Genomic DNA, 18620 nt, shown 5'->3' on the forward strand with positions numbered 1-18620 from the left:
CCCCGCGGCCGCGGGTGCCCTGCGGCGGCGGGAGCCGCGCGCTGCCGGCGCTGCCGGCGCTGCCGGCGCTGAGGGCGCTGAGGGCGGGCCCGGCCGCGCCGCCCCGCGCGGGCGGGAAGCGCCGCTCCGCCCCGCGCGCGCCATGGCGCTGTCCCAGCCCGGGCCGCGGCAGCCCCAGGAGCCGTCAGCGCTCAGCCGGCAGCAGCTGCAGGTCCGCGGCCGCGGGGACGAGAGGCGCCGCGATGGGAGGGGACCCGGGGTCTGCCAGGCGAGGGGACACGACAGGAGCTGGGCTGTGAGGGGAGAAACCGGGGGAGGTGAGGAGCGGGGCGGGCCGGGTTCAGGGCCCGGCGGTGCCGGGGGTCCGGCCGCGGGTCCCCGCCGACTGCCGTTCGTCCCCGCAGGAGCACTCCTCGCCGGGCCCCGCCGACTCCCGTTCGTCCCCGCAGGAGCACTCCTCGCCGGACCCCGCCGACTCCCGTGCGTCCCATCAGGAGCACTCCTCGCCGGGCCCCGCCGACTCCCGTGCGTCCCATCAGGAGCACTCCTCGCCGGGCCCCGCCGACTCCCGTGCGTCCCATCAGGAGCACTCCTCGCCGGGCCCCGCCGAGCCCCGTTCTCCCCCGCAGGAGTCGCCCCCGCCGGGCCCCGCCGAGCCCCATTCTGCCCCCCGGGAGTCGCCCCCGCCGGGCCCCGCCGAGCCCCGTTCTGCCCCCCGGGAGTCGCCCCCGACAGGCCCTTCCGAGCCCCGCTCTCCCCCCCGGGATTCGCCCCCGCCGGGCCCCGCCGAGCCCCGTTCTGCCCCCCGGGAGTCGTCCCCGCCGGGCCCCGCCGAGCCCCGCTCTCCCCCCCGGGATTCGCCCCCGACAGGCCCTTCCGAGCCCCGCTCTCCCCCCCGGGAGTCGCCCCCGCCGGGCCCCGCCGAGCCCCGTTCTGCCCCCCGGGAGTCGCCCCCGCCGGGCCCCGCCGAGCCCCGTTCTGCCCCCCGGGAGTCGTCCCCGCCGGGCCCCGCCGAGCGCCAGCCGAGCCCGGCCCCGGGCCTGGGCCGGCAGCTGCGGGTGCTGCTGACGCCGCTGCCCGCGGCGGCCTGGCCGCGGCCCCAGAAGCGGCTGCTGAGCGCCCGCGCCCCGGCCGGCAAGAGGCTGTGCCCGGAGCCCGAGAGCGGCCCCAGAGCCCCTCCCGGCTCCCCGCCCGGGCCCAGCTCGGCTGCCCGCGGCCAGGACGGGCTGCGGGATACGGACAGCGACGTCAGCGACGGGGGAGACGCGGCTCCGGTGAGTACCCGGCCTCCCGTTATCTTTATAGAAGTTAAGCTTTTAAGTGTTTTTCTTTTGCAAGTAAGTTTTATTCCCCCTTTATAACCTCTGGCTGGCAGTGTCCCGCTTCATTTTACCCTTTCACTGAAGTTTTAAATTCTTTATTGAGTCTCTTCATTATTGCTTTCATTATTAAAATTTTTGATACGGTTCTCTCCATAGAGTTAATGCCAGAGTAAGTTTTGTAAACCAAACTGGACATGTATGAACAGATTTCGTTGTTGATACATGACCTGCCCAATTTGTATGGTCTTACATTTTTTACAAATATATCAAACCACTTAAAAATAATTTAATCAGTTTAGAGACTCACTTTCCTGAGCTCTGAACCACTCTTGCAGCCATGTGGCTGTATGATGGAGAGTGACTGTCTTTTCATTCTGTAGGATGGATACTCCCCCCTATCAGCTTATGAAAGGAAAAGACTAAAGAACATCACAGAAAATGCTAAATTCTTTGCTGCTCTAAAGCTGCATGAGGTTTGTACTGGGTCTAAATAGCATCAAAATGCTCTTTCCAAGTGGCATAATTGCACTGTCATCTCTCCTGGTGTGAAACCCTTTCCTCACTGGGGCAGCTGTATACGAGGAAAGCCATGAAAATCACAGAATCCTGGAATGTTTGGAAAGGACCTTAAAGCCCCTCTCATTCCACCTCCTGCCATTGGCAGGGACACCTTCCATAGACTAGGGTGCTCGAAGCCCCATCCAACCTGGCCTGGAACACTGAGAGGGATGGGGCAACCACAGTTTCTTTCTTATTATTAAAAATAATTGCAGTAAGTTCATCGCTGCCTTGAGATAATTGTATTTTGTACAGGTTAATTTTTTACGCTCATTATCTATAACGAATCTCTTTTTTTCTCTTTCAGTCAGCCGCACGGCTTAACCAACTTACCACTAAAAGGCAATCTCGGGTCACTAAAAGGTACAGTTACAGTAGATGAGATTTATATCCTTGATTCTTCATTGTGGGAGGAAAAGAAATGTTGGGAAAAGGTGAGGGGAAAAAAAGGAGTGCATGACCAAGGTGCAAGAGAGAGGGTAAACAGTAAATGTGGAGGAGAATACATTGGCCGTGCCAAAACAGTGCCAGGTCAAGCAGAAAATGAGCTGAAGCCCAAATAAGGAGTAAGCTGTGTGATGGGAGAAGGTGGGAATGGCTGGGATAATGAATGAGGAGAGCTGGGAGGGGATGCATCGTGGGGAAACAGAGGGGTGGCAGCTGCGTGTGCACTGCAGAGTGCTCCTGGTTCTGTTCCTCACTGTCAGGGATGGAAAAGCTGCCCATCCCTCCTGCAGGGCCAGGAGGGGCTGGTGTCAGCCAGCTGTGCCCTTGGGTCTGTCCCTGAACACAGGGACTCTGCTCTGTGACTGAGGTGGTCTCGTTGTTCCAGGGCCAAGCCTAAAAAGGTGGAGGATGAGCCGGCCCGGCGGCGATCCATGCGCCTGCTCAGGGTGGAGCCACCACTGGACATTCCCTTGCTGGAAACGTTTGCCCAGGCAGAAGCAAAGGAATATGTGAGATGGGGAAGGGCTGCAGGGGGAGTGGGTGCGCAGCAGCTTTCTAAAGCCGCTGCTGGTGACACTGGTGGGTGGCACTGGGCGTTGCACCGAGGCATTTGGGAGCTGTGACACCGGGACAGGAAGGAAGGGTCAGCTCTGTCACCCCGAGCAGGTGCCACGGTCTCGCCACGAGCCAGGCAGTGCTCTGTGGCCCAGGCTGATGGCATGGTGCAGTTGGGGATCCACAGAACGGTCCTGAGGTAGAACGTTCCACATCAACAGCCCATGGAGATGAGCAGCCTTAAATCCAAAGGTTTATTACTCTGGTTTTTATTTCATTGTAACTTCTGAGCTGGTTTTATTTTCCTGGGTAATATTTACCATCTCTTTGAAATAGTGGTGGAGCAACAAGTAAAAGGCATGTTGTTCTGAGAGATGGGAATTTAAGTCTTCCATGGAGCTGTAGAATAGATTTGAATCTGTAGTAAAGGTCTTGCTGGAGTATCAGGAGAGAAAGAAACCCAGGGAGGCAGTTGGCCTGTGCTGCCAGTGAAATTCTCTTTATCTTTTTAATAAGGTTATGATATCACCTTCTGGTTTTACTGTTTATTTCCTGTCCTACTGTAGGCGTGTTCTCAGAATGTCTGGTGTGGGGAAAGTACCAATTCACCTTGATGTGGTTTAGTTGGCTTGAGTTACAAAAATTGCCATTGTTCTCCCAGCCTCAGGTTCCAGTCGGACCTTTGCCCATGGTTCCAGAGCATCAGGTGGAGAGCAGTAAACAGACAGAGGCTTTACTGAGCACATGGATGAGGATAAGTGAGGTATTATTTGTTTTATTTGTTATTTTTGGATTATGTAATTTCACTTGGGCTCTGATTTGGATTAGATATCTCCTTTCTGTCTGTAGCTGAAAGTGGATGATGCTGAGCGGGGCACACCTGACATAAAGAGGTAATGTGAAAACAGCAGCCAAAACTGGGGGTTGTCTGGCCCCCTTCCTTCCCTAATGAGCCTTTTGGTGATGGTTGTCATCTTGGTTCTCCAGGTACCAGGAGAGCCTGAGCAGCATGGTGCTGAGCGAGGAGAACATCAGGAAGGTGGTGAAAGCCCGGGTGTGCTCCATGGCCATCCACCCTTCGGAGAGCACCATCCTTGTGGCAGCTGGAGACACCCTGGGGCACGTTGGCCTCTGGAATGTGGTGAGTGGTTGATGTGCTCCTCACCTGAACAGGTGTGTGGTTCAGGACAGCTGCAGGTGGGGCACAGCCTGGGCTGGCATTTTGTTGGGCTCATGAGAGTGTTTTAGGTTTTTTCCATTCTTAGGGATAATACCTGGTGGTTGTCAAGAGTGACTGTCAGATTTAGAGTTGCCAGAACAGCTTTCCCTTTTGCTCTCCCTTTTATTTTTCTGAAGTTTGAAAGCAGAATCATCTTTGTGGGATGAACCAGAACTTGGTCCAAAATTACCTGTTCAGTTTCTTTTAAAATAACAAAATTATGCAAAATTTAGAAGAGAAGACACAGGAGATCCTGCATTCATGCAGTTTGGGTCACTCATTCTGCCTGAGCTCTCAGTAACCCAGTGTGTCCATATTTTGATGTGGGAGCAGACACCAGCTGTGTGGGTGAAAATGAGCCAGGTGCTGCTGTCCAGGCCCAGAGCTGGTGGCTGCAGTGGCACTAATTGCAGCAGGAAGTTTCCATAATTAGGGACCAGAAGCAGTCTCACTGTCCATATCACCTGTGCTGTTGTTTCCTCTCACCCAGCACCCTCTGCTTCCTCCAAAAAACATTCAAAAGACAGAGATTTGGCCTTAAGAGTTGTAGTCATTAACAGAAATAACTGCAGTGATCAGCACCTGTGTCTGTGGGATCTGTCATTTTGCAGAGCTGCGGGACTGAGGAAGGAGCCCACATCTTCATCCCCCACAACTTCCATGTCAACTGCATGCACTTCTCTCCCTGCAACCCTGCTCACTTGCTGTCCCTCAGCAATGACACTCTGCGCTGTGGCGATGTCACCAGGGCTGTCTTTGATGAGGTGAGGCACTGCTGGGAGGGTTTAGTCTGCTTGTACCAACTCATTATTTGGTTGTTTTATTAACAGGAAGGTTCAGGCTCTAGTTCCACAAGGATATGTGAATCAACATTTAATTAACATCACATAAATAGGGAGATGTTTCCTACTCACCCAAACCCAGTGACAGCCTGGATTCTCCCAATTTCCAAGTTTACATTTCTGCACATGATTAAAAGTTTCTGGAGCACTGGAGAAGGAAAAGATATCCTTAATCCTCATTCAGTGTGTGCTTAAGGCCAACAGTCCTTTGATTGCTGGAACACAGAGGTGACAGTGCCTTGTAGGAGCTCTGACAGGGAATTTGGAGCGTGCTGTTGCTGGTCTGGTTTGGATGGTTAATTACCTCCTAATTATTACCCCTGTGGAAAACATCCTTGTTTCACAGAAGGATTACCTGCACAGCTGGGTGAAGCTCTCACATGGGCTGCATGGTTTTTAGTGAATTAAAGAGGGAAAGGATGAAACCCATAGCCCAGGGTGTGTTTGGGTGTTAAAACAACTGCCTGTTTCCTTTAGTTCTGGTGATATTTAACCTTCCCTGGGCTCAGATCTTCAGGAGTGAGGAAGACTTCTCCTGCTTTGACTTCCTGGAAGAGAATGCCTGCACTGCCATAGTGAGTCACTGGGCCGGGCCCGTGGCCGTTGTGGACAGACGGACGCCGGGAGTGTCCTCGGAGCTCTCTGTGGACATTGGCTTCAGGAGGACACGGACAGTCCACGTGCACCCCGTGAACAAACAGTATTTCCTGGCTGCTGGCTCCGTGTACGTAGCCCAGACTGAACAGGCTGTTTTTTCAGTGGTCTCTGTGCTGGGGAGAGCTGAGGCTGAGGAGTTTCTCAGCCTCGATTTACAGTCAGAGCTGTCTCGGTCCTTCTAGAAAACAAGTTTTCAGTCCTTAGCAGGATTTAAGGTGGGATTGGTTTGATTTCCCAGATCAAATGGGGACAGATGGGCCCTGGTGGGCTTTGGCACAGAGGGACTGTATGGAGGGCTGGTTGGGGTGGTTTAGGTGCTCCCAGATCTCTCAGAGCTACCATTTGAGTGGATATTGAAGCTCTGAACCAGCTCCCACACAGCCTACCGTGCTCTGGAGCTTTTCTGGTGAATGAAGGATAATTACTGAAGTGTTTGTCTTACCTGTTGCAGGGATGTTTGTGTTTTTGATGTTCGGTACCTTCGGAACACCAAGGAGAACAAGCCCCTGAGCTCTCTGACAGGACACACCAAAAGTGTGGCCTCAGCCTATTTCTCACCTGTCACTGGTAGCAGGGTGGTGACAGTGTGTGCTGATGACCAGCTGAGGTAAGGCTGTGGAAGGAAGAATCCTCATGGAAAATACCAACTGTTTGGGTGGTTTATTGTCGTCGTCGTCATCATCATCATTATTATTACTTTTCCACATGACCCCATCATCAAGCACCTTCTGTCTTTATCACTTTAAAAAAATGATAAAGACTTACTTGCATTAATATTTTTAATGATTTTTTGGTTTGGTTGGTTTTTTTCCTAATTCTCATTATTCCCTCAGGATATTTAAAAGAAAAAATGTACAGGTACTGTTAATCTTTGAAAAACAAACAAAATCAAAACCCACAAAAACAGCCAGCCAAAACCTGGCTGGTGAACACAAACACAAAATGCTCAAAAGCGAAATTTGTTTGTAGCTGGTACTTGAAATAATGATATCAGCTCTTCTGTAAATAGCCTACCATTTCATCATTTAAGCTGCTGTGAGTTGCTTGTGTTAGAGGTTCTTTTTCTCCTGGTTACTTTGTGACCGTAATTTAGATGGTTTCCTGATTTTGTGTGGGCTGGGCAGTTTATTCCACGAGGAGTGGGACCCCCAGGTTCGTGGGGGTGGAGGAGCAGGTGAGATGCTGGGCTGGCCTTTGGGCTCTGCTGCCCCTCCTCCAGAGCTGCCAGCCAGGGTGGGCTGCAGTTCCAGCTGAAAGCAAATCCAGTTTCCCGAGCACATGCAGTGCTTCCAGCTGGGATGGCTCCAGCTGGGGTGCTGGTGCCTGTGGCCAGGCTGGGTGTCTGCTGCTCCCTGGATGCCACGCTCCTGGGGCCCAGGAGCTGGTGCTCTGTGTGAGGGAAGGGCTGGCTTTATAGCACGGGTTCATGGTGTTAATGTGCTCTTCTGTGCCCAGGGTCTACGACACCACGTCCTTGTCATCCACTGTCACGTTGCTCAGCTCCATCAGGTAAGGACAGCACACCTGGGCCGGGGCAGCGCCGTGGCTGCTCCTGTGGGTCTGGAGGGACAGGATACAGGGAATGGCTGCCCACTGCCAGAGGGCAGGGTTAGATGGGATTTGGGCAAGGAATTATTCCCTCTGAGGGTGCCCAGAGCAGCTGTGGCTGCCTCTGGATCCCTGGCAGTGTCCCAGGCCAGGTTGGACAGGGCTTGGAGCACCCTGGGTAGAGGAAGGTGTCCCTGCCCATGGCAGGGGTGGCACTGGGTCATCTCTAAGGTCTCTCCCAACCCAAACCGTTCTGGTATTCTTGTGCCATCCTGCCCATCCCAGGACAGGGATCCGCTGCGGGGATCTGAGCACTGCAGTGTGAGTGCTGAAGATTTAGAAGGCAAGGGAGCAGACAGGACATAAGTGATGATTTAAAATGCTGGATTCTCAAGGAGGAATGTTCCTCTTCCCCTGCAGGCACAACAACAACACAGGCCGCTGGCTGACCCGCTTCAGGGCCATCTGGGACCCCAAGCAGGAGCACTGCTTCCTGGTGGGCAGCATGGCACAGCCCAGGCAGATCGAGGTCTTCCAGGACACCGGGAAGTTGCTGCACTCCTTCTGCAACGTGGACTGCCTCGGCTCCGTGTGCTCCATCAACGTCGTCCACCCCAGCCAGAACATCCTGGTGGGAGGCAACTCCAGTGGCCGCCTCCATGTGTTCAAATAGAAGTGCCTTAGATCTTTATTTTTTACCTTTCTGCACTGACTTTGTTTATTCTGTATTAAGCAGTTCCGAAGCTGACTGTTGTTTCTCAGGACAGAAATGTACTTTGAAAGTCTTAAAATAAATAGTTTTGACTACCTTTGGCACTCATATCTTCCATGGAAATAAAAGTGATCCTTTAGCCCCCAGCTCCCTCAGCCACTCCTGGGGCTCCAGCCCCTCAGTGCCTTCCTTGTAGTGAGGGGCTCAAAACTCCCAGGTGCATTTGTGAAATTGTGCTCCTGGAGTGCAGAGACGTGCAAGGGACTCACCTGCAGCTCTGGAACTCTCACTCCAGTAAGAAGCTGCTAAAAGACCAAATTTCTCACATAGTTTGAGCTGTTTTCATAAGAAAAATCAGAATCACTCAACAAAGCTCATCCCGACTCTGCTTTTCATGATATTTAAATATTTATTTAAATTTAAAAATACTTTTCATGGCACCAATGATTTTATGCTAACTAAGGGATATGTAGAAAAAGGTACATTTTGAAGGAAAAAAAAGATGTAACTTACAGTATTTGGCACATGAAAGGTTAATCTCTAGGTTTTCTTTATGAAAACTAAGAAATTCACATTTTCAGGTATTTTACTGTCTACTGCTGAAAGATGCAGTACGCTAGGACGAGATTCATGTGTTTCTGATCTCAGAACCTATTGAAACAACATTTTGATAGACGGGTAAAACTAACAGGGCCTGAAGCACACGACAGGATCTGGGACAGACGGGAGAAACGTACGACGGAAAATCAGCAGTTCCCGTGGTTCTGCAGTAAAACGCTGGGTGACAACGGCAGAGGTGACCTGGGGCTGGCACGGAGCGCTACCCGAGGAAAGCCAAGGTGCAGGGGCCCAGCTGGGGGCTCGCAGGACGTGTCCGAGAAGGATGGAGCGCGGGATGGGGCTGTGCTGTCACACGTCACACAGAACATTGCACTGAGGAGAGGAGGAGGAGGAGGAGGAGGAGGAAGGACGACACTGCAGCGTTAACCCGGGGTAAAAAATGTCAGCGTCGGGACGAGCACAACTGCATAGAAACATCAGCGCTATGGGCTGAGGTAGGAACACTACACTAAGAGTTAGTTCTGCTATGTTGCATAAAACAGGATTATCATGTAAAAAAATCGCTCCTCCACCTCCTGGAGCCTCCCCGAGGGCTCCTGGAGCCTTCCCGAGGGCTCCTGCCTTGCTCTGGAGCCGGGGCTGGACCCCACCCCTCCTCGGGCCTCGTGCTGTGAGCGGGCCGTGACCCGGGCAGGGGACTGTGCCCCCGACGCGACCTCTCCCCTTATTGCAGTGACAAGGAGCCCGTGTGGCCCAACGTCACCGTCCCGCCCGGCGGTGGGTGGCGGATGCTCCAAGACAACACACACATCAGGCTTTGTAAAACCGCAGTTATGGCCCCAGCTTACGGGAAAATCTCTCCCTGAGATGAAATTAAATTTGCTCAGCTGTTTTTACCCCTTTTTTTTTTTTTTTTTTTCTGATATGTCCAACTTGTCAGCCCAAGCTAACCAGAACTGGCTGTTATTGCTCCCTGTGGATGGGCTGCTGCTCCTGGTGACCAGCAGTCCGGGGGTTGTCACGATGAGTTGGGTTTATTGACTCGCACTCAACGACGGTCGGGGCTAAAGGTGGCCGTTGGCTTCTTCAGTGCCACCTGTGCTTCTGAACCGGTGTCCTCTTGGGAGGAGTCCCAAAACCAGAGCTCCTTCTCTGTCCCAAACCCAGCAGGGCTCAGCTGGCCTTGGGCTCCCGGCATTTACTCTTAAACCATTGCTCACTGGGAACCGCTCGGTACCGGCACCCACGGTCACCCCATCCGTAAAGTAAAAAAAGACTGGATTAGATTTGATAACAAAATAGCATTTCCTTGTTAAAATAGACCTTGAAATGTCTCTCTTTTTTTGTTTTGTTTTGGTTTGTTTTTTTTGTTCTTTTTTCTTGGTTTTTTTTTTTACAAAACAGGTACAACTGGTGGAGGGTAAAGGTCATCCCAATAAATCTGACACAGTCACTACAGCTCCACGCCGGGTTTGGCCGCGCGTGCCCGGCGTCCCCTGGCTTCCATGCTCCCCTGCCCTCGGGAGCACCGATGCTTCAAGGCTTAAAAAAGTGGCGAAGGGCCGAGTCCGCAGCAGGGCGAGGGCTCCGGATGGCTGCGCTGCGGGGAGGAGGGCACCGGGGCGTCCCGAGAGCTGTGTCACCTCCTAGGAGGCTCCGGTGAGCAGGGAGGGCTCTGCCAAGCGGTTCGTGGAGGGCGGGGGCGGCGGGCACAGTGCGGATTTGATACCGTAACAGTACACGAGTGTTAAATGAAACCTCAGTAGCACCATTGCTAAAGCTCCTGCGGAACGGCCCCGCCAGCCCCGGCCGGGGTGGCAGAGCAGTGAATTCCCCTCTGCTCGGTGCTTCCCAAGTCGTGTGCGTGGGATCGGGGACGGGAGGTGTTGTGCGGGCTCCGGGGGTGGGAGCACGGGGAGGAGGGGGCTCCGGGGGCTGCGCCCACCCTCCTCTTCCTCCCGGAAAGCCGCCTCCTCGGCCGGCCGGGCTCTGGGTCGGGAGGGGAGGGTTAGTGAGTGACGGCGGCAGGTCCAGGCCCCCGTGGTGGCTCCTGCCTTCAGGTGTCAATGAGCAGGTTTACCACGGCGCGGAGCTTGCAGGCAAACCATCGCCTGAGGGGACAAAAGTATTGGTAATGGAACTGCTCGAACTCTGGGGTCTGGCGGATATCGCGGAAAAAGGCAGTGTCAAGGTCGGACTCGGTAAGGACGATCAGGAGGAGGAGCAAAACAAAGAGGAGTCCAACTGTCACAAGGAGCAAACGGAGGACACTTAAAAGAAACTTATTCACCTGTTGGGCCTGTGCTGGCCCCAGGCCGCCGGCGCCCGGGCACAGCGCCCGCAGCTCGCCCTCGGCCTCTGCCGCCGGCGTGCCCGCCTCCGACTCCTTCTCCTCCTCGATGCTGCACGGGGCCCCGTTGGCCTGGCGCGACAGCAGCATCAGCTCCAGGCTGTGCTCGGCCACGGGCGTGGGCAGCACGCTGTCCGCGGGGCTGTAGCTCTCGTCGGCGATCACGGCCACCCGCTCGCTGCTCTCGGCGCGGCCGCTCCGGCCGGGGCCCGCGAAGGCGTCGCCGTGGGAAGCCGAGCGCACCGGGGTCGAGTGGGCGCTGTCACGGAGGGACTCCAGGCCTGGGGAGACAGGAGAGGGGCAAGGGGACGCTCAGCGGGGTGCAGTGGGTCCCTGTGCACAGCCGGGACCCCGCTGTCCCCCGCGGGGACAGGGCGCGGCGGCTGCCCCGGATTGCTGCTTGGTGTTGTTATTGTTGGTCCTTCGGGACCTGCAAGCCCTTCAACAGAACCTGTGACTGCGGCGGTGTCACCTCGACACCCGCCTGGCTTGTCACCGGCACCGCCAGCCGCTGGCTGCTGGCCGGGACCGCGGCAGGGTCTGGGCTGTTCCGCGGGCGATCACACGCACCCGAGGGCTGTAGCTGCCCGGAGGTGACGGTGACAGTCCCCTGGCAGCTGCCCACAGTGCTTGGGGCCCCTCTGCCGCTGCCAGCACCAGCCGTGGCACTGCGGCACCACGGGCGCCTGCCCGGGACAGGGTGACACAGACAGGAACGGGCCACCGCGGGGGACAGGGATGGGTGGCAGTGATGAGAGCCCCGGGTGGCCGGTGCGTGAGCAGAGGGTCGTGCTGGGCTGCTGGAGGTGGGTGTCCCCCAGCAAGTGGGGGAGATGTCCTCATCGTGTGCAGGAGCCCCTGCAGCACAGGCTGCTCTGAGTTCACCGCAAACCAAAAGTTTTACAGTGCTCACAGCCGAGCAGGAGCCGTGGCAGGAGCTGTGTGCCAGCCCCTGTGCCAGCTCCCAGCCCGGTGCCAGGCTGAACTTTGGTCCTTTGTGCCAAGGAACTCCTGCCCCTACCAACATCTCCAAATCCCCAAATTCCAAGAAACCACACACATAAGGGACTTGCTTCACGTAGGTCTGGCAGGCGGCGGGGATAGGAAGGAACTCTGCTGTTGCAGTGGCCCCAGCTCCAGGGAGGGTGTCTGAAGGTCATGGTGGGGACCAGCTGGTCCCCAGGGCCACCCTGCAGGCCGCTGGAGAGGGCCGGGGCTGGATCTGTCGCTGGGGGAAGAGCACAGTGCACTGAAGCACCTCGACATGCTGTCACCACGTCCTGGCTGCCGGAGGGTGAAGGGCAGCACCCGGAGCTCATCCGGCCGCATTCCCTGGGATTTGCAGCCTCTCCTTTGTGAACGCTGCCCAGATGCCTCCAGCTCAGCCTGGGTCAGCGCCGTGCTCCCGGGCAGTGAGGAGGGAACATGCCCTCACCCTGCCAGCTCTGCACTCTCCTCTCTCATGGGAATGTTCCCCGCGGCACCCACTGTGTCCCCGACATGGGCGACAGCCACTGAGAGGGTGCCACTGCTCATCACCAGAGTGACAGCAGTGCTGGCCCCCAGACCCAAACCCTCCTGCCATCTGCTTCCACAAGACTGGCAGCAGAAGCTGGAAAATCCTGGAAATCTGGCCGCACCACCAGACCTGCTCTGTGGTAACAACAACCTGGAGCCCAGCCAGCCTCAGAGACCCCAGCCCACTCCCTGCCACGCATGTCCTGCACCCCACATTCCTGCATCCCACCTGCTCACCAGCTGCCTAGGGGACCACGGTCCAAGGGGAGCCCCGTGGACGCTCCAGGAGATCCCAGACCCCGCGGCGCAGCGTTACCTGGCTCAAGTGGGTCCCCAGGGCCGTACGGAGCACCGTGGCCGAGGCTGGGGACAGCTGGGAGCAGCGGCAGAATCCCCAGGGCCCGGGAGAGCAGCCGCGGGCCCAGGGCCAGCACCCGGACCCGCACCTCCCGGCAGCAGTGGTTGATGAGCCACAGGTGGACGCTGACCCTGGTTTTAATCTTTACCAGGCACTTCACCATGGTGGCACAGGGACACAAGGAGTGCGGGGACGGCTCTGCGAGTGGCACTGCTGCCGGCCCCGGGCTCAGCACTATTTTGGGCACCCGCATTCCCACGGGACCGAGCTGAAGTGAGAGTGAGGAAAAGCAAAGGGGTGGTACCAGCTCGGGGTGATTTATGGTGGGAGGTGATTTAATGCACTGGCTGCTTCCCAGCGGCATGTGGGGGACAGGCTGTCACATGTAACTGGGTGGCAGAGGTGACCCTGTCTGCTTTCATCCCCAAAACTGGCACAGCCACCAACCCGGGGATCCCTGGTTGGAATTAAATCCCGCCCACAGAGCAGACAGTCCCTGTCCCTGCCTGCATTCCGGGAGCAGCACTAGGATCGGGGTGGCTGTGCTGGGGCAGGGCTGGCCCCATCCAGGGGCAGGGAGCAGCCATGTCACTGGGAGTCAGACACTGCTGTCAGCAGCAGTAACGCAGCCACCACCAGCAGCACAGCACAGCCACAGCCCCCGGCATGTCCCCAGCCCTGCGGGGCACCTCTGCTCCCAGTGCTGCTCCCAGTGCTTTGCCTTTTGCCAGACCTTCTTCCCAGTGCATCCTACTCTGACACAGCCCCAGGATGGGGGGGAGCAGCCTCCCCTCTCCAGCCTGGTGGAACACCAGCTTTCCTGAGGACCAGGGGCTGCGTCCTCAGCTGGACATTGTGCATGTGTGTGTGTGCACAGGCACGTGTGTGTCTGTGTGTGTGTGTGTGTGCACAGGCACGTGTGTGTCTGTGTGTGTGTGCACAGGCACGTGTGTGTCTGTGTGTGTGTGTGCACAGGCACGTGTGTGTGTGTGTGTGTGTGTGCACAGGCACGTGTGTGTCTGTGTGTGTGTGCACAGGCACGTGTGTGTCTGTGTGTGTGTGTGCACAGGCACGTGTGTGTGTGTGTGTGTGCACAGGCACATGTGTGTCTGTGTGTGTGTGCACAGGCACGTGTGTGTCTGTGTGTGTGTGCACAGGCACGTGTGTGTCTGTGTGTGTGTGCACAGGCACGTGTGTGTCTGTGTGTGTGTGCACAGGCACGTGTGTGCATGTGTGTGTGTGCACAGGCACGTGTGTGTCTGTGTGTGTGTGCACAGGCACGTGTGTGTGTGTGTGTGTGTGCACAGGCACGTGTGTGTGTGTGTGTGTGTGCACAGGCACGTGTGTGTGTGTGTGTGTGCACAGGCACGTGTGTGTCTGTGTGTGTGTGTGCACAGGCACGTGTGTGTCTGTGTGTGTGTGCACAGGCACGTGTGTGTCTGTGTGTGTGTGCACAGGCACGTGTGTGCATGTGTGTGTGTGCACAGGCACGTGTGTGTCTGTGTGTGCACAGGCACGTGTGTGTGCATGTGTGTGTGTGCACAGGCATGTGTGTGTGCATGTGTGTGTGTGCACAGGCACGTGTGTGTCTGTGTGTGTGTGCACAGGCACGTGTGTGTGTGTGTGTGTGTGCACAGGCACGTGTGTGTGTGTGTGTGTGTGCACAGGCACGTGTGTGCATGTGTGTGTGTGCACAGGCACGTGTGTGTCTGTGTGTGTGTGTGCACAGGCACGTGTGTGTCTGTGTGCACATTATATGTGCATGTATCTGTGTACCTGTGTCCGTGTACCAATGTCTGTGTGCACACCTGTGTCCGTGTGCCCCTGTCTGTGTCCCTGTGTCCGTGTGCCCATGTCTGTGTGTCCCTGTCTGTGTCCCTGTGTCGATGTACGCACCTGTGTCCGTGTGTCCCTGTCCATGTGTCCCTGTGTGTGCAGGTGCCCAGGTGTGCGTGTTCCCATGCCCCGGTGTGTCGGGCAGGGCTGCCCCGTGTCCTACCTTCCATGATGGAGATGTGGACGGCTCTCCGCCGAGTGCGGGGCACGCTGCTCAGCCGGGGGCCGTGCGTGATGGAGGGGCAGCTCCGGCTGGGCACCAGCCCGGCCCTGGGGACAGCAGCGGGGACAGGATCAGGGCCAGGACAGAGCCTGCGCTGCGGGCACATGGCAGTGCCCCGGCCACGCTCCCACCCTGGGCACACGGCAGTGCCCTGGGCACACAGAAGTGCCCCAGCCACACTCCCACCCCAGCCACGCTCCCACCCTGGCCATGCTCCCACCCCGGGCACACGGCAGTGCCCCAGCCACGCGCCCACCCCGGGCTCCTGCCCCTGGGAGCTGCTGCCAGGCTCTCACCGGTGAATCTCGGGGGGCTCCCTCTTGATCTTGGCACTGGACTCCATCACCTCCTTGGCGACGCGGCCGCTGCAGGTGGGTCAAGACCAGCAGAGGTGAGGACAAGAGCACAGCCCTGGCAGCCAGGTGGGCACCCTGTGCACAGCCTGGGCCCCTCCCCACACAGCTCCAGGGGAAAGCAGAAATGTTTTCTCTCCAGGGGAATGGGGGCGATGGAGAAGGCTGAGCTGACACCTCTGCCACCATATTTTGCTGCTTCTTCTGGCATGGGATGCTGGACACCAAGCATCCCATCACCTCCCAGTGAGATCCCATCACCTCCCACACCAGTCACCTCCCCTCAGCTGAGATGGACACAACACGGGCATCCAGGTCCTCCCATGCCAGCGAGGAGGGTGCCAGCACTGTGCACCTCAGTGCTGGGGACACGCTGGGGTGTCTCATCCTGCACACACCAGGTCCCTGTCCAGGCTCTCGCTCCAGCAGCTCAGCACAGGAATTTAGGGATTGTGGTGATTTGTTTCACACCTCGTTGTTCTCAAACCCCAGATCTCCCATCCTCCGCTCCTGTCCCTCCAAAACCTCTCCTGTGAGGCTGGGGTTGGGGTGGCCTGATGGGGTCAGTGCCGCAATGGGGGGGATCTCTGGAAGACCCTGAGATGTCCCTGGGCCGCTGCAGTCCCAAGCTGCTCCCCAGGGAGCACACAGCACACGCCCAGCAGCTCTCCCGCGCCAGGATTTACCTGTAGCGGAAGCGGCTTCCCTTGAAGAACAGGTTGCTGCTGGACACCGTCCGCACTTGGCTCGACTTCTCCAACCTGCAACAGCCCAGGAGCGTTGTGAGAGTCCTGCCGAGCCCTGGGAGCATGGGCAGCGAGGCCAGGTGACAGGAGCAGAGCCCTGGGGGTGTGACCCCGCTGCTGGCAGCGGTGGGTGCCCCTGGCCGGTAGGACACGGCGCCTGCAGCCAGCACAGCCCATCCCTGCCAGCAGTGGGAGCGTGCCCAGGACGGACCCACTGCCAAGGGCTCTGCAGGGGGCTCGGGCCACAGCTCCTGCCGGGCCCCCAGGGCCAGCAGTGACACCCATGTGCAGGGACTGGCGCTCTCCAGGGGGCTGAAAGCTCCCCACGGCCTGGGAACTGCAGGGTGACAGACCCGGCCCCTCCTGGGCAGGTGGGCACTCGCCAGGGTGGGTGAAGCTGCCCAGAGGGACCATCCCATCTCCTCCCCATCCCACAGGAGCTGATCCCTCACCCCGGGAGTGCCCAGCAGCACCTCAGGCCAGCCCATGGTCCACCCGCCGGGTGCACGACCCGGCGGTGATTCACTGCCACGATTAATCACAGAGAGATTTGTAAAGCAATATTGCAATTTCATTTCATGTTCATGTAATGAGCAGTGAAACCTGCTGATTGCAGCTGCTGATTGCAGAATTCCCGGTGGGGATGCATCGAATGCTCTGTCTCGCAGCTTGCTGATTAAAATGAAACTCATTACGAGGCACAAAGTGGCCTGGGTTAAGGATGGCATGAACAGGGTGGTGCTGCTTGGCATTCCGGGCTTCATCCCAAATAATTAGTTATAATTTCCTGATGGGAGTTTGCTGAGGTGGGATGAGCACAGAGGGGCTGAGAAAAGAGGGACCCTGCAGGGCAGAGACCCCATCCAGGGCACAGGTGCTTTTGGTGGCTGGTGGCTCTGCCAGGGCCACTGGGACGAGGTGCCACACAGCCAGTGACCGACCCCAGTGCCTGGCTGGAGCCCACAGGTGGACACCAACCCGTGGGGACACCCCACAAAGCAGCACGTACTTGTAGAAAGCCTGGTTCTCAATCCCACACTTCCAGAGGTGTTTGCAGGCTTCTGGTGTTGGGGCAAAATAGGTGAGAACAATTTTCTTCTCCTAAAGGAGAAAGACAGAGGGTCAGAGGGAGAAGAGGGGGTGGTGCTCATCCCACAGACAAAGAATGGAGTAGACAGAGCTGGAGAATGGCACTGGCATGGACAGATCCTGCTCTGGAGCCACCTGGGATGCAGGGATCAGCCTGGTGCATCCCTCAGCCTGGCATGAGGGATGGGCAGGTGTGCCCACAGCTCCCAGCCTTTGGGAACAGCCAGAAACACAGCGGGGTTTAAAAATTCCTGCTGATGGCTCCTGTGGGAGCCAACGCCAGCCAGAGGAGTTCTGGCTGACTTTGAGGGATGATGGCAGTGAAGAAGCACCTTGGCCTGTGGCCTGGCCTGGGGCTAAGGGGGGTCTGGGGTCCAATGCCCACCTCTGGGCACCAGCAGGAGCAGGGAGGTGACCCCAGCACTGGCACTGGGCTGCAGCTGCTGTCCCCGTGTCCCTGCCCTGCAGGGCCAGGGTGATGCTGCTGCCACAGTCTGCCACAATCGCTGCAGGGAGGAGCACGCTGTGCCCCGGGTGTCCCACGGGAACGGGGAGCACTCACCTCCTTCTGACTTACGTACAGATAGAAAGTCTTCCCTTCGAATTTCATCTTGGTCACCTCGTTCCTGGAGGGACAAGGACAGGCAGGTGGGAGCTGTGCCCACCCAGCCCAGAGCCCATCCAGCCCCAGCAGCTTCCAGAGCCCGTTTTCCATCCCAGGGGGTGCCACAGGCTGCTGAGAGTGGCCCTGGCTCACAAACCAAACGTAGCTGGAGTGGGGGACAGCCCAGGGTGAGGCTGAGGGGCAGCGGGGGCTCGTCCCATGGACACTGGCAGTGTCAGCTGCCAGGGGCACACCAGCCAAAGCTGGACATCCTGCGGTGACCCAGGGACAGCTGAGAAGGCTCTCGGGGGCTGGGGGCTTTGGGATGTGGCTGACATGGGGACAATTGGGGTTTAATGGGGACAAACGTAGAGAGCAATGGGGCAGCAGAGGTCTGGGTGCACCGAGCACCGCCTGGAGCCCACACAGCCGGCCACCCCTCGGCCACCCCAGGGGACACCCAGGGAGCCAGGGGAGCCCGTGGGGGGGAATCACCTCTGGAAGTGAAGTGAGCTCACACTGGAAGAGAACTCACCACTTGATGAAGAGAACTCACCACTTGATGAAGTGAACTCTCTTGTTCCCCTGCAGAACGACGAAGCCGAAGGGGGTGAAGGCCAGGAACGCCGCGTTGCCGGACACGTCCTGCAGGGCAACAGCGAGGGCTCGTGCCGCTGCTGGCCACCAGCCCAGCTGGCACGTCCCTTGTGCCCTCAGCCCCAGGGCTGGGCACTGCACCGCCCCGCCCTGCGTGCCAGCGCTGCCGGCAGCATGTCACAGCGATCTGTTATCGCCTACGTTAAACGTCATACTGACATTGATAGAACTCCTGCTGTTAATGTAATGCCATGTTATAACTGCTGCAATTAATGTGTATTTATGTATATTGTAACTATATTACAAGATGTAAGTATATCTAGTTATTACATAGATATACACTATTTGTCTGGTATATATAATTACTATTATATATAGTTTAATATGGTTATTTATTATATTATCACAGAATATCCTGAGTCACAGATATCTGTTATCGCCTACATTAAATGGCATATTGACATTGATAGAATTCCTGCTGTTAATATAATGCCACATTACAATTGTTGCAATTAATGTGTATTT

At 57.1% G+C, this 18620-nt stretch overlaps 2 protein-coding genes across 4 annotated transcripts in view; one reads left to right on the forward strand and one right to left on the reverse strand.

The window, feature by feature from the left end:
* Nucleotides 1-127: 127 nt before the first annotated feature.
* Nucleotides 128-7954, forward strand: WDR76 (WD repeat domain 76). Of its 2 annotated transcripts, none has more exons than XM_068203453.1 (13): nt 128-211; nt 495-1274; nt 1703-1795; nt 2188-2243; nt 2713-2836; nt 3544-3645; nt 3732-3775; nt 3870-4023; nt 4713-4865; nt 5453-5667; nt 6052-6207; nt 7056-7109; nt 7569-7954. In XM_068203453.1, exons 1-13 carry the CDS (start codon nt 143-145, stop codon nt 7819-7821), a joined length of 2253 nt encoding a protein of 750 aa, XP_068059554.1. In that variant the 5' UTR covers nt 128-142; the 3' UTR covers nt 7822-7954. The 2 variants fall into 2 exon arrangements, with proteins under 2 accessions (XP_068059554.1, XP_068059555.1); XM_068203454.1 differs by having other exon boundaries at nt 540-1274.
* A 295-nt stretch (nt 7955-8249) lies between these two features.
* FRMD5 (FERM domain containing 5) overlaps nt 8250-18620 on the reverse strand; it is a 74492-nt gene continuing 64121 nt past the window's right edge. The window contains exons 8-15 of one of the 2 annotated variants that reach the window (XM_068203456.1): nt 18055-18143; nt 17457-17520; nt 16815-16906; nt 15746-15820; nt 15003-15071; nt 14647-14753; nt 10712-11052; nt 8250-10532 (exon numbers count right to left, since the gene is read on the reverse strand). In XM_068203456.1, coding sequence (XP_068059557.1) covers nt 10485-10532; nt 10712-11052; nt 14647-14753; nt 15003-15071; nt 15746-15820; nt 16815-16906; nt 17457-17520; nt 18055-18143 — 885 coding nt within the window. In that variant the 3' untranslated portion in view covers nt 8250-10484. Of the gene's footprint in view, nt 11053-14646; nt 14754-15002; nt 15072-15745; nt 15821-16814; nt 16907-17456; nt 17521-18054; nt 18144-18620 lie in introns of both variants that reach the window. The other variant, XM_068203455.1, reaches the window with a different exon arrangement.

Source organism: Anomalospiza imberbis, chromosome 13 (assembly GCF_031753505.1).
Source record: "Anomalospiza imberbis isolate Cuckoo-Finch-1a 21T00152 chromosome 13, ASM3175350v1, whole genome shotgun sequence".
NCBI lineage: Eukaryota > Metazoa > Chordata > Aves > Passeriformes > Viduidae > Anomalospiza > Anomalospiza imberbis.

Coding starts and splice junctions, on each gene's coding strand:
- WDR76 (XM_068203453.1), top strand. CDS start 143: ATGGCGCTGTCCCAGCCCGGGCCGCGGCAGCCCCAGGAGCCGTCAGCG. Junction 6,208..7,055: donor TGTGCTGATGACCAGCTGAG/GTAAGGCTGTGG, acceptor TTCTGTGCCCAG/GGTCTACGACACCACGTCCT. Junction 7,110..7,568: donor ACGTTGCTCAGCTCCATCAG/GTAAGGACAGCA, acceptor CTTCCCCTGCAG/GCACAACAACAACACAGGCC.